At 39.4% G+C, this 23497-nt stretch overlaps 1 protein-coding gene across 1 annotated transcript in view; it reads left to right on the top strand.

Annotated features, from left to right (window-relative positions):
- MEP1B (meprin A subunit beta) overlaps positions 1-23221 on the top strand; it is a 30562-nt gene extending 7341 nt beyond the window's left edge. The window contains exons 4-17 of the mRNA XM_072327627.1: positions 2019-2037; positions 2223-2273; positions 2382-2425; positions 3437-3515; positions 4367-4484; positions 8517-8695; positions 10112-10330; positions 12710-12862; positions 13990-14205; positions 17412-17879; positions 18962-19144; positions 19744-20065; positions 22401-22608; positions 23029-23221. Of these exons, the coding sequence (XP_072183728.1) occupies positions 2019-2037; positions 2223-2273; positions 2382-2425; positions 3437-3515; positions 4367-4484; positions 8517-8695; positions 10112-10330; positions 12710-12862; positions 13990-14205; positions 17412-17879; positions 18962-19144; positions 19744-20065; positions 22401-22608; positions 23029-23046 (2277 nt within the window). The 3' untranslated portion in view covers positions 23047-23221. The remainder of the gene's footprint in view (positions 1-2018; positions 2038-2222; positions 2274-2381; positions 2426-3436; positions 3516-4366; positions 4485-8516; positions 8696-10111; positions 10331-12709; positions 12863-13989; positions 14206-17411; positions 17880-18961; positions 19145-19743; positions 20066-22400; positions 22609-23028) is intronic.
- Positions 23222-23497: the final 276 nt, after the last annotated feature.

Below are 23497 nucleotides of genomic sequence, written 5' to 3'. Positions count from 1 at the left end.
TTTCCCTTGAGCTGCTGTTCTTAGTAGGCTTGTCTATGTGTCAGGGGGTCTTTAGAACATCAGGGCTACTTACTTGATTTCCATGTTCATTGTAGCCAGGAAGAGCTTCTTTCACATTTCTGGATGCTACTACTCTAAGAGTTTGACCATATTACAGCCTATGTCTATGATGAGACCACAGAGTTTTCACTGGGTGATCCATCACATCTTTGGATGGAAGCTCAGTGAGGTCCATCATCTTTTAGAGATGCCAGGGCATTGAGATGGTTCCATACCTATCTTAGAGACAGATGAATTTTGTATGCAGCAACTCATTTATTTCTCCACCGATTACCACCAATGCGCAATTTTTACAACTAGAATAGGTGAGGTGTTTTTCCCACCTATTTGAGATGCACTTGAATTATAAGCCAGTTAAGTATGCTGACAAGCCATGGTTTGACCAACCTCCAGTGAAACTTAATTCATGTGTGTCGTGTTGCGTGAAAAGTTATGGTCTAATATTATAAATGTTCCAGAAAACAAAAACAAACCCAACACAGTTTGGGTGTAGATTTATAAGTAGTTTTGTTCAGATTAAATCAGTTTCCTCATTGGAACACCTCGTAGGTGTACTTCCCCTGTTATGTGCCTGTGAAATGTGAATCTCTTATTTGTTCAGAACATTTTTGGAGGCTAGAAATTCATCACCTGGGTCTTAGCTGTCAGGCCGGTGCTAAGACTGAAGCTGTTGTTACTTGAACAAGTAATACACAGATACTTCTTTGGAGTAATTTGCTGTTAAGATTCACATGACTAAGGGCCTAATTTTGTTCCAAAATAAATAAGAAGGAATGATGAAAAGAATTCCATCAATGTAAAACATTCAGTGACAATTTTCAGATCCAGTACTAGCCTGGATTTCAATTGATTTTGTCAGTAATGGATTCATACTTCGTTTTATGTACCTTAGACACTGCTGGGCTTAGCTACACCGATTTCTGTTTATGAGCTCTGACTTTAGATAAAGGAGCTTTTTTCATGAGCTAGCCAATTTTTACCATTAGCATAGTTATGTTTTCTGATTAGTAGATATGAGAACATAGAAGTTTATAATTACTGAAACTATAAAAATGTCTGTCCTCCATTAATGGCTGTAAGGCTGTTCAGCATAGAATTGTAGAGTTACAGAGTCATAGAATGTATTGTGTTGGAAAGGACCTTAACACTCATCCAGTTCCAACCCCCCTGCTGTGTGCAGAGCTGCCCCCAACCAGCTCAGCTGCCCAGGGCCCCATCTAACCTGGCCTTGAGCACCTCCAGGGATGGGGCATCCACAGGTTCCCCTGGTAGCTGTGCCAGCACCTCACTGCTCCATTAGCATTATTTAATATAAGAGAAAATGTGATTTTAAGTATTGCAAGCTTCAATTCTCTGTTGTATTTTTTTTTCTTTCACATTAACAAAAAATTGGTGTAAGAGTAGATGTTTAAAAGCAAATAAATAGTGTGTAATACACGGTTTGAAGAAATTTCAGCTTATTTTACAAGCTCCACTTTCATTTCAAATTTTGAATACATGAACTGGAGACTCTTTTGTGGATATCTTGTGATAAAGGAAAGTAATGATAGGACACAAAAGCAATAAAACTTGACACTATGGATTTACAGGGGATTTGTTCCCCAGATGCTGCTTTACAATTGACAGTTAGGTATACCTTTCATAGGTTCTGTACAGTACTTTACTAGTAGCGATATTTGTTTTCATAGAAGTAATGGGTTGTGAAAACTTTACAGGAGCAGTACCAGTTGACTTGCATGTTGGGTAGCCTGGCGTGGAATGGGCAAAAAGCTGAAACAAGAAAATGAGCATTTCCAGTCAAATGAGAAGACAGTGGGTCCAATCAGCCCAATACAAGCAATGTGATAAATACTGTTATTTGAGCATAAATGCATCTCTAGTAGTGTAGAGAGAATAATGCTAGCTGCTTTTCATTGTGTGCCTTTCTAATAATATATCTTTTCCTTTCTTCTCCCCAGCCTGCCCTGGAAACTACTGGTGAGTTCTGTTTACAGATCAATTTGTATGCATGAGAGGCAGTCAACAAAAACAGCTGCTCATAAACATTGCTAGGACAGACGCAGATTTATAATTACTGTTATTGTTATTGCATTAATTTTCACACATCATAAAGATAACAGCAAGGGCTCACATCCTACCTCACTTGTCTTTTTATTTTTCAGAAGTAGACGTAGATGGAGGAATTGATCAAGACATCTTTGACATCAATGAAGGTTTGGGTTTGTTTTTTTTTTTTTAATTCATTTTCTCTCTCTTTTTTTATTTTGCTGGTAGCTATAGATCAGTATAATAACTACATGTTAATCTCCTCTTCTCTTTAGCCTTAGGACTGGACCTTTTTGAGGGAGACATCAAACTTGATGGGGTGAGTTTGAATGTAAAATATAAAACCAGAACTGTGTCATTGACTCATGCAACGTAAAATATTAGTGGTGTGAAATGTGATTGATGCACCCTGCTCATACGAACAATAAATGCTGTTTGTGTTACAATGAACTGGAAATGTTTGGAGATGCATTTCTACAAAATGTCATAGGCAATGAAGGACTCGGGTGCGTTTACAGAAACATTATCCAGAATAAGGTCAGTTTAGCCAGTAGATCAATATCATTAGCATCATGTTTTCTTTGCTGTTGTTTTTATGTTTGTACTTTTAGGATATCCAGCAGCACAGATCACATCCAGACAGGGTCATATTAAACATTCTTAATTTATCTGCAGAATATCCATGTAAATTATGAGCCAATTAACTTTATAGACCAGTGCTGCAAAACTTTCATTGTGTAAACAGATAAACCAGAACCAATGGAAAATCAGACCTGTGAGATACCACGTTCCCTATCCCTGTTCAATCAGTAAGTGTAAAAAATATTAGCATAACCAGTTACATCTCAAAGATACGTAGTAGAAGCCAAAAAAATTATCATGTGCCCCTGAAAGTCAGTAGTGTTTTTCTTTTCCTTTTTGACGAACTGCTTATGCCCAGGCATATCAATGGAAGTTAAGGAAAGCATTTGTTAATAGCACAGGAACAAATCTTAGTGTTATGAAAAAAAATGCAGAATTATTGATGTCTGTGCACATCTCAGAACTTCGGAACTTAATGCTTCCCACAGGAGCTGAAGCTCTCCTCAAATATGCATCAAAATTACAAACAATCTGTATGGAGAAAATGCTGCAGAAATGGGAGGCATGGGGAGAAACGTGTTTCACTTCAAACCCAAGCCATAGGCCTTTCAGTCTTCCAAAGTTTTTGAACTCTTTGATTTCTTATCTTTCTTATATGATCTCATAAGAAACATAGTGTTAGCAGTATCTTAGTCCTTGATCCTAGATCAGTTTTTACAGAAAACTGCATACTTACTTTCTTTCTTAGATGCAAGAGCGAAACTCCATCATTGGTGATGAATATCGCTGGCCCCATGTCGTCCCCTATGTCCTTGATGATAGCCTGGGTACAGTATTTGTCCTCGACAATGTCTGTATGTCACTTTGATTGAAATGTTGATTACAGGTCAGTAAAGATCCGTGGCATCCTTTCCTCTTCCTACTGCCACGCTGTTAGTCTAGAGCAGGCCATTTCCCCCAACAGGATTTGGCCTGAAAATGAACTAGCAGGATATCTCACCTTGGTACTGGTACTGGGGTCCCATCTCTTCTCTGGATGCTCTTAACCTGACATTGTAATGACCTGGCAGATTGGTTTGCTTTGAAAAGCTTATGTTCAAGACATTAAACTGTTCTAAGAAGAAATAAAATGACACTAATGATCTTATTAAATCCAGGCAGCTTACTTGGCTGTTTACACCACCTAGAGCACTGGGGGCAAACTGACAATTCTGTGTTGCAATGCAGTTTGCAGTGGCACATCGCTGAGTGCCCTGTTGTGGGGTTGTGCTGCTCTCCATCTCTTCAGGTCCACTTAGCTGTGGCTTTGCATGGCAGAGAGGAATGGTGAGAGAGGGAATTCAAGTTCTCAGAATCACAGAATTGTAGGGTTGGAAGGGAGCTCTGGAAATCATCTAGTCTAACCCTCTGGTAAATCAGGTTTCCTACAGTATATTGCACAGAAATGTGTCCAGGCAAGCTGTGAATATTTCCAGAGAAGGAGACATCACAACCTCTCTGGGCATCCTGTTCCACTGCTCTGTTACACAGGTCTTAGCCCAGCAAAAATGTTTATTTTGATTAAAGATTGCTGGAGCAAGACCCGCCCTTAAGGTACGGGCACTTTGGACTTGCTTCATATGGGTAACAGTACAAACCCAGTGGCTCAACACTGACAAAAACACTGTTTACATTGCAGAAGTTAATGCTAAAGGAGTCATCCTCAAGGCTTTTGAACAGTATCGACTCAAAACCTGTATTGACTTCAAACCTTGGGAAGGAGAGGAGAATTATATATCTGTGTTCAAAGGCAGTGGGTAAGAGGAAAATTATAAAATAATTCTTACCCTTTTATTTCTTTTTGGCTACAGACTGTATTCATGTCAAGCATTCCTCTAAAACTCATCTATCTGGTTGTAATTCTCTGGTTTTCTTTGTGTTCATTTTCTGTCTTTTTTTTTTTTTTTTTTAACTAGAAAATGTAGTATCTTCCAAAGCAAGTATTATATAGTAGTAATTAAGTTTCTCACTGATACTTGCTTCTAAATGTAATGAATAATCAAGTCCCTGAAGAGGCGAAGATCTGAAACAAGCCCGTTAATTTCTTGACTGATCTTTGGCTATATGGAATGTCACACTCGTGTGGTCATAGTAAGCATATCATAGGCTTTAGAAAAAAAGCCTATTGGAAATGTGATAGGTTCAACTGTGGGGCAATGCATTTGCTTCACTGTAACAATTCGAACTGCATTTGAACAATGTCACATAAACATCCAGATGATTAAACGCTGCCTAGCGCTGTGATGTTACACTGAGGTTTCAGTTTATCTGTTCTGATCAGTAGTTACCCTGTTTCACCTTAGTTTTTGCAAAATAATTTTCTAGGAAAGCAATCAAATTTGCACCAGCTGCTTCCTTTTCTAAGACAGTCTTTATCAAAACAGTGTAACAGAACAAATGTGCCCTGCACACTGCACCAGCCCATTTCTCTCTTGTTGGAAAAGGAGATCAGGGAAACCTTGATAGCATGGGGATGGAATTTACTTTCAGAAAATCATCTCCTGATACAAGAAAATGCACTTACAAATGGGAAAACATTTTCTAATAGAAATGTTTTCTATTCCTTTTAGCTCGTTCTGAGATATTTATATCAGATAATTGTCTCAAAAGTTCTTCATTCTCCAACTCTATATTTTCTAATCTTCATGCTGTGCACCTGACATTGAAACTCAACCCCAAAAGATGTATAAGTGGCTACAGAGAAAGTAATGCATTTTCACAGTGTCTGTGAACCTAATGGAAAGCTCATGTAACCAAACTTTGGATTTCTTGGTCACATGAAGTTATACATCAAATTTACAAATAATTGTACCTGAAAAAAAAGAATGACAGCTTTTAGCCATGACAATTAAGAAGCTTCTGCTCAATGGTTGATTTATTAGCTCATTATTTATTTTCTAATAGACACAGAGGAGACGCAGTGAATGAGAAGACAAGTCAGTCTAGTTGGATAACGTATCTTGCCTTTACTGCCTAGTGTGGTGCTTCCTCTGAAATGGTTTTGTTATCTCAGTTGACGCAGCACTAACACCATGAATAGTCAGCATGCTTTTTAAAAAAGCCTGCAGATAAACTACAGACTCCTGAAAATGGTTGTCCGATTTCAGTGAGCTGGGTTTGGGATGGACGACAAAATTATCAGAACCAATCCAGCAGTGACTGCCTTTCATTTTGCCCCACTCTTGTGGTCTGATATAATGAGTCAAGATGAAAAATGCAAGAAGCAACCCACTTCCACTCTTCTGTTTCTAGATTTCTTTTTATTAAATAGAACTCCTGTAGAACTCCCTCCTTCAGGAGAACTCAGTCCGGAAGGCACAGCGCACACAGAAACACAAAGTTCCTGGCAACCCCAACTGTAATTCATAACTTTTTTTTGTCACCAACAAGAAGTCAAATTGTCTTTGCGTTTCTGATCTGGTTTACATCTGTGAAACATACAGAAGAAGATGAGGGAACTTCCTTTCAAAAAATGAAAAACCTTCCGACTAGTAGGCCAGAATGGTCTGGATTATCTTATTGAACTCTAAGTTAGTCACAAAGGAAATCAGCTGTCAGTTTGTTGGCTGCCCTGTACAAAAACAAGCCTGTAGTCTCTGATGAATGTACACAGTGCCATCAACCCCCAAGAGAAGAGCCCTATCCCTACAGTTCATCTAACACATGCCGGGGCTTGGCTACCACCTCTACTACATTCACAAATACATATAGCACTAAACAAGTAGCAACTAACTCAAGTCTACACATTTGCAGCAGAGGTTAGACTGAAAATCTGTTTAAACACCTTTTCTTTCCTCCCATCCCTACAATAAGCAGAATACCTGAGAAATGTTTGTGAAAGATGGAAGTGCAAGAGCATCAGAAGTGGCACATACCTGCAAAGCTCATCTAGCAGTCCGGAAAGTGCCATTACTACTCTTCTCATGAAGGACGGGGCTTATTCACCAGGAAAACTAACATGGTGTGGTAGAGTCAGATGGTTAGCAGACCAGAGAGAACCAACGCTGTATCATGTATTTCCTAATGGGAAACCAAGTTTTCATGGAGCATTCCTAGGAGGTCACTTCAGCTTCTTGGCACTGTGGCATAAGGCAAAGGGTGATCTTTGAAACTATAGACAGTAATTTGCTAGCAGGACGTGAGTGTAAAAACAAGCCTGGCAAAACTAACGGTTCTTTGAGAACAGCACTGCTACTGATGGCATGTGTCTTCTTATGGTCTGCCTTTTAAAAAGCAGGTTGGTGAGATTAGTGAGAGAAAATACCTCCCCACTACTCTAAACTCTGATGGAACAACAAGCAGAGCAGAAGGCACTGAACTGACAGAGACAGACTACAACACGTGAAGAAGCTGGGATTTTTTTCCATCTTCCCCTTCCCTAAAGAAAGACATCTTTATCATGGGGTGGGCTCCAGGTGTCCTTTGTCCCACTCATATGGCTTTATTCTTAGTACTGAGTGACAGAATGCACATTTATTCCCTCCGTGGCTGCAGAATGTTGGTGTCATAAGCAATTGGCAGAACGAAGGCAAGGGGAAGCTGCATCCACTGGTGTTTGAATGTTGATTTTACCAAGTGTCCAGGATGTGCTTGTAGCCTGCTGCGCTCTATGCAGCAGCCATGAAGCCAGAGGCATCTGCTGTAGTATGAAGTATACCCAGAATTTTAATGGACTTCTTAGACTTTTGTACAACCAGAAAAAGCAATATAATCAATATGAGGCCTAGCTCAAGGGAAGCCAGTGAAATTATGGAAGCTGTGTGTGCTCCCTCCCAGGCTCCATACTGTGATTTTAATGAGTAATCAATAGCTAAGGCTTGTACTGCTTTGTAGAAAGAGAAATCCTGTGGAATGTGCTTCACTAATAAGTTGCAGGGTCCTACCGTGCCTGGTATGCTTGCTTTTTACACTTCTGGGGTGATAGAACTGCAAATCCTATGGAGTATTTTGTGCTTGATTAATTTTATGGATTTCATTGGGTAAGTGTTGATTTATTTGCTGTGTAAAACATCAATTTAAATGTGCTTGCTAGTTTGTGGAGATGGGGTGCCATTTTATTGCTTTGTGCAGATAGCTCACAGAATTTTTTTATTCTTTAATAAAAACTTCCAGTATAGCTGCAGTTTGGCACTGCCTTGTGAGCGTATGTCAGTGGCAACTGCCCTAGAACTACCTCTCACAAGTAGCTGGAAAAAAGAGGTGAAGAAAAGCCCTCTTAGACCTGACAGACTTTCAGAGTACAGTCCCCAGAGGTGGACCTGACCTAGCAGTCACAACCTGCCACCAAAGCAAAAGGCCAAAACAGTATGGAGAGGTGGTTGTGATGGTTGAGGTGAGAAGTGGCAAGGCCATGGTTTGTCTGGCACTAAGGCACGTCCAAAGTATGCCCACAGATAGTTATGGTGATCTAGACAAGGAGTAGCAACTCGTTAGTTTGCAGTAAATCTTATATCTTAAATCATGTGCGTATAATCTTTGTATTTTTTTCAGTCATAAATAGTTTAATTTTTTTTTATTTTTTTATTTTATTTTTTTAAATTTTTTCCTGATAAAGAAAACCCATTAAAAACAATCTATCCAGAGTGGGAGAGCTGCTTACTCATCGAAGCAGAGTTTCACGTGGGGGGGAAGGATCCAGTAATGAACAGATCAATGAAAAAACACTCATAGCAAAATGTATCTCTAGCGCTCAAAGAAAGGCCTGTTGAACAGACTCATTCTGGATTTCTCATGGCATAGGGGTGGCATATACTTCACAGATTTGTCTTCCAATCTTTTTTCCATATTAGTTGCTGGTCCTCAGTGGGAAACCGGCAGTACGGCTTGCAGCAGCTTTCAATTGGAGCCGGCTGTGACAGGATTGCAACAGTTGAGCACGAATTCCTTCACGCGCTGGGCTTCTGGCACGAGCAGTCACGGTCTGATCGAGATGACTACGTGTCCATCATCTGGGACAGGATTCAGACCGGTCAGTCACTCTCCTGATTTCTCACTCAGGCTTTGGTATGACATGTTTTGAGTAGGGAACATCTCTTTCAGACATCCATCCGTGGCTCAAAGATTCCCTCACCTTGAATTAAATTCAAGTTCACCATAAATAAAACATCACTAAATAGAACATCAAGTGGCACTTGGTTTGGATGGACAGCCTTATTTGTTGTTGTTGTCATTATTACTCATGTCACAGCAGTTCCTAGAGGTCTAACTGGTAATCTGACTCCTGTTGTGCTAAGTACTATACAACCCAGCAACAGAAGAGAGTAATTTAGTTTGTTTTAATGAATGCACTAAAGTCACTAATTACTATGGGAGCCTGTAAAAGTAATTAAAAATAAGCCCACCCTACAAAACCCAGTACAACCAAAGCCAGAAGAAAATCTGAAGGGAAGGGATTGATCTTTCTCCTGAGAGAGAGCTCAGAGGCCAGAGACACCTGATTTGGTGTCCCTATCACACAAGCCATTATTGTGGCAATGTAGGTTCCAAGTGCAAGCACTGGCATATTTGTCACAAGCCTGTCTGCGGCATAGAGTTCCTCAGGGTTGGGATCTATGTCTGCTTCTGCAGCATACTGTAATCTTCCTTAGTACCTAGACAGTTTGAATACAAGGCAGTGTGCCCAGATACGGTACTGGCCTGGTGCAGGTGCACACTGAGCACCAGACTAATTAAATCTTATGCATTCATATTTATTTCTGATCAATAGCCAGGTGCACACACAAGTATATGTTGCAGAAAATTACTTAGAGTCTGTTATTTGATTTCCATTATACTTTGCTGACTTCTTAATTACAAGTTATGCTATCGTTAGCCACTTGAAACTGCTGCAGCTTTTTTACACTGACCAGAGTATAGTTCCTGTATTTTGACTGATCATCATTTAAAACATTTATAACTTTGTCTTCCTTTAGAGTTAATAATGCTTTTCTCTGATTCTTCAGAAAATATCTATAAAACTAAATGTTGAAAGTTTACTCAAGTCCAAATTTAAACTTCTTAGAAATGACCAGCAATTAAACATCAGAGAATATGTATTAGAAATAAAGAGGCATTCCTACAGGCACATAACTTGAGCACTGAAATGGAATGTCCGCTTTGGGGTATCACAAGCCCATCACAATTTCTGAGTAGATTCATAGTGAAAAGGTTTCTGGTAGGAAAAAGGAAAAAGGACTTCATGCAGCAGAAGGCATCATGTTACATTCCCATGGCTGAAAGAGAAAGCAAAATTAATTTAGGCTAGTAATAAAATACCTTTATAGAATAAATACACAAAAAGGATTACCAAACTGTACTCAAGGTTCTAAAGGATTCTCTTTTACTTTAATCCTGTATCTCAAAAATTGTCTTTGGCAATAAACATTCTTTTGTTTTTCCTTCTCAGGTAGAGAACACAATTTCAATAAATACGATGATAAAACATCAGACTCTCTGAATGTTCCCTATGACTATACATCTGTGATGCACTACAGCAAAACTGCTTTCAGGAATGGAACTGAACCAACCATTGTAACAAACATACCGTACTTCATGGATGTAATAGGACAGCGGATGGATTTCAGTGATTATGATCTCCAGAAACTGAATCAGTTGTACAACTGCTGTAAGTTTCTCAATTTATTTTAAATTCTTTGCTTCTTATCATCCAACCTCAAGTAAATATATATATGTGTGTGTGTGTGTGTGTGTGTGTGAATATATTTGGAGAAATGAATTGTGTTAAAAACACCAGAAATAATGGTACAGCTAGAAATAGCGTAGCCCCCCTGCAGAAATGCTGCTGTGTAGTAGAGCTTTCTGTGCAATTTTATTTGACCTTTAGTCAAAAATCAGCTTTGCTCAGTAGATGATTTTGTTCATCCCTTGGGTGGCTGTTTAGAATGTGTGCTTCTGCACAAAGCTGTTTGTTTCTCCCCCCTGCATTATTCCACAGCTGCTGCTCTGCAGAAATGAGTGTCTTTGCCGTGGCTCTCATACCTGCTCTGCACTCACACAGTCTGTCAGACAGAGCTTGTCCAGGCAAACAGGTGATGGATGGATGTTGTTATGAAGAAAGTGTGGGCCTTTAAAATTTTTGGTTTCCATTTCAAACCCAGCCTGTTAGCAAAGTGATCAAAATGGTTGCTTTGCTCATATGGAACTCATTCTAGGAGTTCGAGTGAAAACTGGGGGTGGGGAATATAATTATGTAACTGTGACTATCAAATGTGTCCTGGCACACAGGCGATACATTTACTTCACTGCCTCAATATACCAGGTAGAGTGTAAGATCTTACATTACATTTTAAACCTCTTTCTAAGTATACTTTAAATAGTAATCAAACCTGTTTATTGAAACAGTCTTTTTATGAGTATATGATTCTGATAAAGGTACTTATCTTCACGTGGGCCTAAAATGAACACACATGCAGCCTTAGCTTCCAGCATTTGACACACAGTCAATTAGCTCTTACGTAACTGCTTAAAGCTAAGGATGTCTAACAGCAGACTGGGATCTTCTTACAATTATCTTATATTTGTACAATTATCTTATACACTTTCCATCATTCTCACGCAGTATATAAATACTTCTTGACTTTATAACTTTATTCTTACCCAAGAGTCATGTTTGCGAGAAAGTAACTGGCATTTGGTGCAAAAGGAGTTCAAAACCCCCCTACTGTCTCAGTATTTAAGAAATAGGATGTATAATATTGGGTCTTGCTTTTCTCTCTTCTTGTCTTTTGGTTCTACATACCAGCACTTTTTAACAGCTTTCCTGTTTGGACACTGATTTCATATCTTGTTTTATGCTTTGATTTCACAAAGCATTTTATTAACAGTTGTTTTCAAATCATGGCCGATGTTGCAGAGAGCTCAGATGTAGTACAACAGGAAATGAATCTAAGAATAGGCATGAACCTGGATTTATTACTTCTTTTGTTAACTTCTGATTTGTTAATATGAAAACCAGATCTTCAGAGTTTGTATGAGGTGAGATACCTACTGGTTTCAAATGTATCTTTGCCAAATGTGTTTTCAGTTCAGTGTTTTGAAAACCAAGCAGAAATAGCAAATACTGCAGTCAAATAGCTGCTGCTATGCTGTATTTCAAAGTTAGAGCCCCCTTAGATGGTTTGGTGAAATTTTTTCAAAAGCTCTGACTATATTTGAACTATATGTGAACTAAGCCTAAAGAAGGTGAAGGAATGAGTGGGAAATCCTCAGACCTTTTGGCTTTGTGAAGTTTGGTAGGTTAGGGCTGGTATCAGTGTTCCTTTTATAAATAAAATATAATAAAACCATAGAATGGCTTGTGTTGGAAGGGACCATAAAGATCATTTGGTAATAATTCCCCTTTGCCGTGGGCAGGGCTATTCCCCAGCAGCTCATCTGCCCAGGGCCCCATCCAACCTGGCCTTGAGCATCTCTTGTGCCAGCGTCTCACCGCCCTCTGAGTATAGAATTTCTTTCCAACATCCAAACTAGATCTCCTGTCTTTTAGTTAAAAGCCATTCTCTCTTGTCCTGTCACTATCAGACCATGTAAAAATTTGGTTTTCCTCCTGCTTGTAATCTCTGTTCAAGTACTGGATGGCTGCAGTGATGTTTTCCCAGAGCCCTTTCTTCTACAGACTAGGCAAGCCATACTCCCCCTACCTATCTTCATAGGAGAGGTACTGCAGCCCTCTGATATCTTTGTAGCCTCCTCTGGACCCACTCCAGCCATTTTTCATCTTTCTTGTGCTGGAGGCCTCCCTCCTTGTGCTTGTTAAGTGCACAGAGTTGCCCTGATGATGTCTCACTAATGTCAGTGTTAACTGCCAAATACTTTGAGTTCCCAAATGTTATAAATATAGAAGTTGATGGTGTTTGATGTTGCTAATTATTCTGTTAGCATTACCTTAATGTCTCTGCTCTTGCCTTTGAGTATTTTGTATTAAACATGTGCTATGTAACAGAGATTCAGAACTTTTTTTTCTCTCTCTCTCTTAATATTGTAGCCTCCTCCCTAAGCTTCATGGACACATGTAGTTTTGAACTTGAAAATATCTGTGGCATGATTCAAAGTTCAGATGATAACAGTGACTGGCAACATTTGTCTCACGTTCCTGCTGGGCCAAATACTGATCACACTAACATGGGAGAATGTGAAGGTATGGGAAAATATTCTCCTTATCTCTTTGGGAAGCATTTTCTGCAAAGGCAAGTCAATTGACTTTGCTCTTGGCCTTGTTCTATGTTTATTTGTTGACAAACCACAGTTAACTTTTGAACTAAGCAATATAAAACTGCACGCTTGGGAAAACCGAGTGACACGTTCTGATTTCTGCTTATTTGTGAAGATTGAACGTTCTTATCTCTTTTGATCTTCTCTAGTCTTGATGTCACAAGAGAATTATGCAAAATGTTTTAAACTACACAACAGAAATATCAGGCATGTCAGAGATAGTGCTGATTTTCTGAATAATTGCACAGTAATACCTTAGAAAAGACTGGAGTTCAGAAATTCTGTACACTATCAGAGTTCAGCTGAACAATTTGTTGAGAATCATAGAACCATAATGTACCCTGAATTGGAAGGGACTGAGTCCAACTCCTGGCTCCATGCAGGACCACCCAAATTCAAACCCTGTTTCTGAGAGCATCGTCCAAAAGCTCCCTAACTCTGTCAGCTTGGGGCTGTGCCCACTGCCCTGGGCAGCCTGCTCCATGCCTACCACCCTCTGGTGCAGACCCTGTCCCTAACCCCCAGCTGCCCCTCCCCTGACACAGCTCCATGCCATTCCCTTTGGCCCTATTGCTGTCATTAGAAAGTGCAAATCAGTGCAGTCTCTCCACTCCGCTTGTGAGGAACTGTAGTCCTCCATGAGGCCTCCCCTCGGCTCCTCTGCTCTGGGCTGAAGAGAATGTAGCTAATTAACTTATGAAACTGTCAAAGAAACTTGTGAGTTCAGGAGCTTAAACCAGACCTCCAAAGAGAATGTCAATTGTGAATTACCAGCACTGTATGGACAGTTTCAAGAGAGCACCCATTGCTTGTAAATTGCTAGAGACAAGCAAAGGAGAAAAAAATACCACAGGAGAAGAGCAATGCTGCCTCTGAAGAATGCAGACAGGTAACATCCCTCAGTCTGAAGATTTGTACAGGATCTAGCTTACTGTGACCCTAAATTGACTGTATCTTCTAGCATTGTTACAATATGATGTTAAGAATACATCATGTGCATCAGGAAATTTTTGACTTTAACTCCAACACTGGTTTCTCATTTACTTTTGACAGATTCTGGCTATTTCATGCATTTCAACACCAGTGCTGTAGCAGGAGGAAGTACAGCTATCCTGGAGAGCAGAATTCTATATCCCAAAAGAGGCTTCCAGTGCTTGCAATTCTATTTCTACAACAGTGGAAGTGAAAGCGACCAGCTCTATGTCTGGGTCAGGGAGTATTCTGATGCCCATCCAAATGGTACTCTGAGACTAATTGAAGAGATAAAAGGTATGGAACAAAACTGCATTTTGGTTTGCTGTCTGCTCAGTATCCTTTTCAATGTACTGAGGGAAAATACTGTAGCAAAGTGACTCATCTCTTAGTTTTGTTCTTTGTTTTCTTTAACTATATAATTGAATCTCTGCTGGTGATACTATACCTGATGTATCCTCCATCAGCCATTTTCCTATAATATACTAAATTACGGCAAATTAAACTCTTGCACTATCAAGATAGTTCTCTTACCAAAATAGGTGAAATTCCATGAACAGTCATTTTAAGTGTTCTAGATCTGCTGGTATCATCAGCAACAGATGAAGTTGGCAATTAGAATAAATTACAATAAATAAGAAAGAAGTAATAAAGAAAAGGAAAATGTAAGTGCCCTGGACTATCCAAGATTTCAATTAAAAAAGAAAAAGAAGATGATCAAAATTCAACTTATTTTTTAAGCCAAGTTTGGAGTCACTAAACTGAAAAATAAGGGCAGCAGATCACAGCTTGTATCGTACTTTGAAGAAAATTTTATTCTTGTGCCTTTGGGAGCCTATGGGGCCCTTGGGAGCACATAAAATGAGCAACGGCTGTCTGCTGATGGACAAGAACTCCTTAAACTAGAATTGCTGAAGTCACTTAAGATTAAACTATATTCTCATATATTTAACTATTAGTTGACCTCCATTACAGCTACAACTAATTCAGTCAATTGAATTAATTAGGCTGAGAAAGTTCTTCTGCACAATAGATATCAAGTCTGCTTCTTTTACCTCTTCTTGTTCTTTAAGGCTCAACTGCTACTCTTGCCTGTTGTTGTTTTCTTTTTTCCACTCATTTCTTCACTTTGTTACTTTCATCATTCCTGTGTGCCATCAGGAATCCTCAATATAAATATCAGGGATGCTGAGGAAGATGTAGATTTCAGATTAGGCAGATATTCATTTCTCAGGCCTTCTTTGCCAATATGCTTTCATTTCTCCCATTCCCTTTTTCTCAAATCTATTAATTTCCCTTAAATCTCTGATCTGCTGTATGTGTCCAAGTGAGGACGCTACTTTGACAAATGGGATCTGATAAAACTTTCAAGAATGGTTAAAGATAATTTTTTCCTAAAATGTCTCACTTCTGGCTTGTGAGAAGTTGTTCTCGCCAACACAGAGTCAACAGAGGGAAGGAAGCACAGACACCACAGCTCTTTCCATCCATGATTGGTGTTGCTTGTGGGTTCACACCATGAGCACTACACATGCTTGAGAGCTAGAGGAACAAACCCCAGACCATTTCCGCTGGTCTGTAGCAGCCATGACCGCCTTCAGCCTGTGGCAGGCGAGGCAGTGGGAGCAGGATATTTTACACCACAGTAACTGATCTGCTCATTGAACATGAGTCAGAAATACCAGTCTTGTGTATTATGTTTGCAGTTCAAATAGACATTAGTTAATGCAGAAGTCAATTTCATAGAAGAGAGTGGGGTGTTCTTTTTTCTGAAATTACTTTTTTCCTCTCAGTTATAACAACAATAATGAAAAACAGCAAGAAATCAAGATTCTTATCTGAAATCTATTGTGTTGTGTTTAGAACAGTTAGGAAAGTGGGGCATGCATTCTGTGCTTGGGATTGGCACTGCCTAGTCCAGAAATACAGCTGAAAGTCTGGCCTTCCATTCAGAGGAACATAAGCCAGATAGCTAAAGAAATTGTTTTGCTGCATGTACTAGAAACAAAGAATGTCCTACTTTCACTTGCCTTAAAAGGCCTTTGTGCAGAAGTCTTCATTTTTGTGCAAACTGCTGTTGGAGTCAAGAGGGATTTACTAGTCAGGCACGTCTAGAGGTGGCATCAGATTTGCACTGGCATTTTGTCACATGTAATAGGACTTGCAAATCTCTGGCTTTAATCCTCTGGATAGGTTGGATCGCTGAACTGAGATGAATGGGATGAGGTTCCACAAAGCCAAGTGCTGGGTCCTGCACTTTGGCCACAATAACCCCATGCAGTGCTAAAGGCTTGGGGCTGAGTGGCTGGATGACTGTGAAGAGGAAAGGGACCTGGGGGTGTTGGTCAATGCTTGGCTGAACATGAGCCAACAGTGTGCCCAGGTGGCTAAGAAGGCCAACAGCATCCTGGCCTGTATAAGAAATAGTGTGGCCAGCAGGACCAGAGAGGTGATCACCCCTCTGTACTCAGCTCTGGTGAGGCCGCATCTTGAGTACTGTGTTCAGTTTTGGGCTCTTCACTACAAGAAAGACATTGAAGCCCTGGAACTTGTCCAGAGAAGGACAACAAAACTGGTGAGGGGTCTGGAGCACCAGTCTTATGAGGAGCAGCTCAGGGAGCTGGGATTGTTTAGCCTAGAGAAGAGGAGGCATTTGTTGCACTCTACAGCTTCCTGAAGAGAGGTTGTGATGAGGAGGGATTTGGCCTCTTCTCTCAGGCAACAAACAGGACCTGAGGAAATGGCTGCAAGTTGTACCAGAAGAGGATTAGATTGGACATAAGAAGGAACTTTTTTTCTCAGAGAGAGGTCAGGCACTGGAATGGCTGCCCAGAGAGGTGGTGGAGTTGCCGTCCCTGGCAGTGTTCAAGAGGCGTCTGGATGAGGAGCTCCAAGATATGGTTTAGTGGTTTGTTGTAGCTACGGTGATGGGAGGATGGTTGGACTAGGTGATCTTGTAGGTCCCTTCCAACCTTGTGATTCTATGATTCTATGATTTGCTGTGTGAATACTGCTTCTGTGGAGGCAAAGTTCAAGCAAGCCATACAAATCTTGCAGTGTTGGAGTCCCAGAATTCTCTGCATTTTTTTTTTTTTTTTTTCTTCTTTCCCTTCTCTTTGAGATATGTTGTTATTCAGTTATAGGTATTTGGTGCCAATGTGTTTCATTGTTTCATTTTTATAATACCACAGGTGACAGCCATCTTTGTGCATTTAATTATCACAACATTTCAACTATTTTAATGCAGTGTTCTTTAAAACATAAAAGCAAAAGCAGTCTTAGAAACATTAACACTGTTCTCACTCTAATTAAAGAGCTTCTGCGTGTATTAAATCTGCTGAAAAATTAAACTGAAAAAATATAATCATGCACTGAAAAATTTATGTCTACCAGAGAAATATTCCATCATTTCAGTGCTGGTGGAGCTGATAAATTCTTTCATAGCATTGGAACAGATATTTGATTGTACTGCTTACCTAGAAATCCCTACCAATGTTTTTCAGGCTCACCTGTGAATTACTGGCAGCTCCATCACGTTTCTTTGAATGTCACGAGTAAATTCCGGGTTGTGTTTCAAGGTGTGAGAGGAAGTGGCTTATCAAATGGAGGTCTCTCTATTGATGACATCAACTTGTCAGAAACACAATGTCCTCACCATGTCTGGCACATCAGAAACTTCACGGATCTCCTCAACACAAGTCCTGCAGGGACAGCAGGAAAAATATATAGTCCACCCTTTTACTCTAGTAAAGGATACGCTTTTCAGGTTGGCTTGTATGTAAATGGTACCACTGATAACCCATTTAATTTAGCAATATACTTGCACTTGATTTCTGGAGCAAATGATGATCAGTTGCAGTGGCCCTGTGCATGGCAGCAAGTTACCATGATTCTGCTTGACCAGCATCCTGATATTCGTCAACGAATGTCAAACCAAAGAAGTGTAACAACAGACCCTCTGGAATTATCAGGTTAGTTAAAACCAGACGTACCATCCAGTATGCTTAAAAACAATCAAACAAGAAGCATAAGAGTCAAATTTTCTTGTTGTATAAATTAGCACAGCCTTTTTTAACTTCTAGAATGGATGATTTGCTTGCAGCAGCAGTATAATTGATCCTTAGACAAGAAAGATTTGAACATATGAGTAAGTTAAACTGGAACCTTTGGTTTCAAAGTTGATATGTATGAGAAACAGGTGGGTCACTCATGCCTAGCATTTCTTTCATAAGATTGTGAATGCAAGCCTTCCAGAAGGCTTGAAACAGCAACAAAAAAAGCTGAATTAAATAGTTGATACTAGCTGAAAGTTCAGCTATTAAATACATAGCCTCCCTTCTTGCAAAATGAACAGCGGTGTCAGTGCAAATCACCTGATGGACAAAGTTCTGATTAGTGTTACATAATCTGTACTCGTTCAAGGTGTGACAAGATAAGGAGCAATTGTCCACAATAATTGGACTGGAGGCAGTTTAGGTAAAGGTGTAACTCTGAGAAATGGTAGGAATCTCAGTAAGAAATATGAAGGTAAAACCCCACATTCACCATTTAATAAAGATTGAATTTAAGCCAAAATGGCGTTCTGCATCAAAGAATTTTGCCAAAAGAAACAACCTCCACTGCTGAATTAGTTTTGTAGGCTTTCAGACTATAATATTAATGTAGGAATGGAAGCACTAAGATGTCTATTTCTTGATATGTTAAAAACAAAAACAAACAAAAAAATCCCTCAACTTACATAGGTTGCTCCAAAAGTAAAGCCTCCTGTTTATTTTCATGGAAACTATGTCAGAGACAAAAAACAAATCTATTTTAGGCAGGTTCAACACTGTTTCTGTTCCTTGAGTTTCAGGTAATTTATCTCCATCTCCATTATATCCATGAGCAGAAACAGGCAAGGTTGGACACAGTCTGTCTTGGCTGTTGAGAGAGAGCTTAGTACTATTTTGCAGCAAAGATTAGATGAGAATGAGGAACCCTATTGAGAAAAAAAAAAAATAATAATAATAATCTAGAGTAGTTCCACACTCACATTCAGTTCATTTCCTTTCAGATTCCTCATCAAATTATTTTTGGGATAGGCCAGATAAAGTGGGATCTGCAGCTTCTTTCCCAAATGGAACTACATTCATGAGAGGTCCAGGACGTGGAACGAGTGCATTCTTAACTCACCAGAGACTTAGAAGCCGTGACTTTATTAAAGAAGGTGGTGTTTATGTTCTTTTAACAACGGAAGGTATGTAAACACTGATGATAGCTGATATTCTCTATAATACAGAAAAGTACATAGTGTCACATAATAAGTCACCAGTACTGCAGATATAAATACATGTTATGTACTTCATATTATGAGCAATTTAGGTACTACTCATATATCTAAAGTCAAATTGTGTATTTAAATAGATGTGTGGGTAGATACATCCTTTTTTAATCCATTATCTCATAGAAGATGATAGGTTAAAATTTAAGCGTATAAAATGACGCTACTCCTGTGCAAATTACTTTGAATAGAGTACTTTGAATAAAATTGTCTGTTTTTTGTTTATTTTATTTTATTTTATTTTACTTTATTTTATTTTATTTTATTTTATTTTATTTTATTTTATTTTATTTTATTTTATTTTATTTTATTTTATTTTATTTTATTTTATTTTACTTTATTTTTAATTACAATGACCTTTTCATAATACGTAATGGTCCTGAAAGGTCAAAGGCTATCCATCATAGCAGAGGAATGTAAAACAGTTCAAAGATTCTCTTAGAACTTATCAGTAGAATAATATCAAAAAGGAGAGAGAAAGTAAAAACCTTGTTCCATGTGTTTTTCTCCTGCAGATGTATCACATCTAGTATCAGCTCAGCCTACTGCTCCTCCCACCGTTGATATGAATACTACCACTGGCAGTACTGTCAGACCTACCTCTATTGCCACCACCACAACCACCAGGCCCACTGCCACCACCAGGCCCACCACTACCACCAAGCCTACCACCACCACCAGGCCCACAGATAGACCTACTGCTACCAAAACACCCACCCCAACACTCCCTGTGACCCTGACTGAAGAGCCAGGGATGGATATACCAGAGTCCTGTCCAGACAACCCTTGTGAAAATGATGGTGTCTGCATTATTGTAGATAGAAAAGCAGTGTGCAGGTAACTGTATTTATTCACTCTCAAATGCAGTTTTAGTTTGAGCGATGAAAGCTTCTAGTGGAATAAGTCTTTGTTTCTAAAGAAAGGAAGAGATTGTAACTAATTAAGGCAAATATTTCCAGCTACTTACTGCAGGTGACACAAGACCAGTTAGGGCAAAAAGATTCCTATCTGTAGCACTTGAATATTTTGGAGTACTCTGACCTACTTGTAAATTATATATAAACATTCTGTTTTCACTAATACATTAGTCCAGCGTTATAAAATAGGCTGTGCATCTCCACAGATGTCTCTATAGAAGAATAGTTAAATATAAAATGTAGTTGAAACAATATAACATGGATATCAGAAGAAAATATGATAAGAGTTCCCAGGCAATGTACGTAGGATAACTTTGTTTTAAAATCTTATATAGAAGTGTAGTGTAGTGCAAATTATGATCATGAATTAACAAGGTGTAGCTTCTTGTCTTTGAAACCAGTGACGAAGGCTGAGGACCAAAGTGACTGTTTACCCCGCAGGAAAACGTGTAACAACTTTTAATTTGTTCCTCTGTGGCTTCATTTATGCAGCCCACCTGGCTGATTAGCATTGTTCCAGCTCTCAAACAAACTCTGAGGCTGAAGATAGTAACAACGTGCTATGAAGATGTGCCAAGGCAGGTAGACTGGGGGAGTGCTGAGAGGTAAATGTCTAAAGGCCAAGAGCAGTGAGAGCCAGTATGACTCACAGAGTGTTCTATCTCCCCATTTAGAAACCTTTTAAAAAACAATTCTGCAAAGGGGCTCGGTGCAGCACATCAGAAACAGGTCACGAATATGAGAAAATGTCAAGAAGCTGTTCCAAGAAGATGGAAATAAAAGAGTCAGGCTGAATGTTATGCTTGATTTTGGAATTATGAAAAGATTTATTTTCTGACATCTCTGGACTATTTGTAGCTCAAGTGCTTATGTGACCTACTTTCTATCCTGGAGAAGTGTGCAACCAGCAGTCAGTTTCCGCTCTGATTTTTTATTGGAAGACCAGGGAGGATGTGATACATAACTCTATTTAAGCTTGATCACACTAAATCCCCAAGCAGCCTTGCAGTGCACTGCCAATGGATTCATTTTTAGGGCCAAACATAGAGTTCTGAATAAATGACTAAGACAGAAACTATAAAAACAATAACATAAGGAATGACAAGGGTATAGAAAAATAGGTGCAGATGTGAACTCAGCAGTGTTGCCCATAGACTTTTTTTTTTCCAGTCAGATCATTCACAGTCAGTTGTTTGAGCTAGTAGTAATGCTGAATAAGGTGAAGGAATCAGGGCTTGGAGGCTGCGTTTAGTGCACAACCAGAAGATTTCTAGAATGATATTCTTGCCTTCTTTTGGGGGAAGGCAGAGCCTGGTCACAAACTCCTTCTGGCAGTGAGAATGTCGTCTGCTCAGAATTTACCACACCTGCTAACAGAGAATTCCTGAGCTTAGAAAATGCAGCGTGATGGGAACATCTTCAGCTAGGTCTGTCCTGGAATGGCTCAGGTGTGATCAGATCAGTGATGCCTTGAGAATCTGCCCTGTGCTCTCCACTCTGTTTATCTTGCAAGTTTAAATTGCTGAAGTCTATTGCATAAGGTGAGAATTAAGAAGGCGAAGAACACAAGGGCAGTCAGGAGAGCGAAGTTTCTTGGAGGGTGATAAATGTGGCTTGATGGGATAAAAGCAGCATAAAGCCTCTGGACTAGCTCCCCACGGATTTTATTCAGCTCCTTCCTATGAAAGGTTTTTTAAACTGACTGAATGAAGATAGAAGAGCTTTGTTTAAAAGCTAAGCATGTCAAAAGTCAAATTTGCATCAGGATATGAGGGCAATTAGTATAGTGGAAGCAAATATTACATGATAGTGGCCCTTGGGACAGGTGTCAGTTCTGTGGAGCAGAAAGTGAGTTTTCTATCAACTGAAGTGCTGTAAACATAAAGGAAAAGGAAGCGGGCAAGTGAACTGAGCTACCCTGGGGGCTTGTGTGTTGGTAGCAAAAGACCATTTTGTACAAGCAGCTGTGGCCAGACTTGAAGCAGTCAGAATCAGGCTGGAGCTCAGGTTTTCTGGCAGTGGCTCCCTTTGTTTCTTTCAAAGCAGGGAAAAAACAGTGGAAAACTGAAGAAAGGCGCAGTGTAGATATCTAAGGAGAGTCGGCCACCCAAGGCAACTTTAAAATAGACAACTGTTCTAAGATAACTTCATTAAGGTTTGGGAGATAGAAGCAGAGCATCAGACATGAAATATTTTAAGTCGCCCTTTTTATGCCTTTTGTTTTAAGCGATACCACATGTTCTTTTACTTTCTAGATGTCCATCAGGGAATAACTGGTGGTACATGGGGGAGAGATGTGAAAGGAAAGGCACAACTCAAGAAAATACCATAATAGCTGTTTCTTCAACCATAACAGTATTTGTTGTTATGCTTATTGTCACTATCACAACCGTGGTGTGCCTTAAAAAGAAATACAGCAAAGGAGAAGGAAAAGAAAAAGTGGAGAGCGTGAGCCTTGACGAAGTAAGTATTGTCCCTTTTTGATAAAGGTGTACATATTTGTTAAAAGTAAGCAGTCCAATTCAGTAAGAAGTAGATTGGAGGATGTCGGTCAATGTCTTAATCTTGGAAACAGCAAGAATGGCATAGATGAGAGGGACTCACAAGGGCCAGGAGAAATCCTGTAAGCAAATTGAAAAGGAATAGCCTTCCAGGGAGCAATTTGAATGTGGTCCTAATATCATTTGTGTGATGACCTGTTGAAGTGCAGTACTTCTTTGAAGCGCCAGATACTGTCACTGTTACTTTATGTCCTCCCAGTATGTCACTTTTATTTATTTGAAAGTAATGTTTTACATTATACGTGTATTTCCTTTCCCTGCACGCTTGTCTTTTAAAATGGGGGTTTCTTTTTCTTTTCTTTTTCTTTTTTTCCTCCTTTAGAATAAAACATCCTTCTGAAGATAATGCGATCAAGCATCAAAGACATAAAATGAACATCACTGGAAAACCAGAACTATGTCATCATTCTTTCTGATACTTTTATGTCAGCTGTCATGATAAAGGTTCATAAAGTCTGGAAAATAATGCATCCCCTGTGAAAATATGGTTTATAATAAAATGCTGTGCTAACATCAGTGACGTTTCTGGCAGTGTTATGTATTGTTGTGCAATGGAGAAAGATAGAAATGTGTTGTTTGACACACATCTCCTGTGCTTTAAGTCTACCTGAACATGAAGAAAGCATGCAAAACTGCATCCTGACATTCAAGCAAGACAGAGAAGTCTGGGTTTGACATCTTACCATGGTACTGCCCATCATAAAAGGGAACTGGACTCTGTAATTCAGAGGAACCCAGTCGTTCTGTGTTCTGCAGAAGTTGTCAGTAGCATAAGAGTGGTGTGGACATCT

The sequence above is a fragment of the Excalfactoria chinensis genome, chromosome 2 (assembly GCF_039878825.1).
Source record: "Excalfactoria chinensis isolate bCotChi1 chromosome 2, bCotChi1.hap2, whole genome shotgun sequence".
Classification (NCBI taxonomy): domain Eukaryota; kingdom Metazoa; phylum Chordata; class Aves; order Galliformes; family Phasianidae; genus Excalfactoria; species Excalfactoria chinensis.
This window is presented reverse-complemented; position numbering and strand designations above follow the sequence as displayed.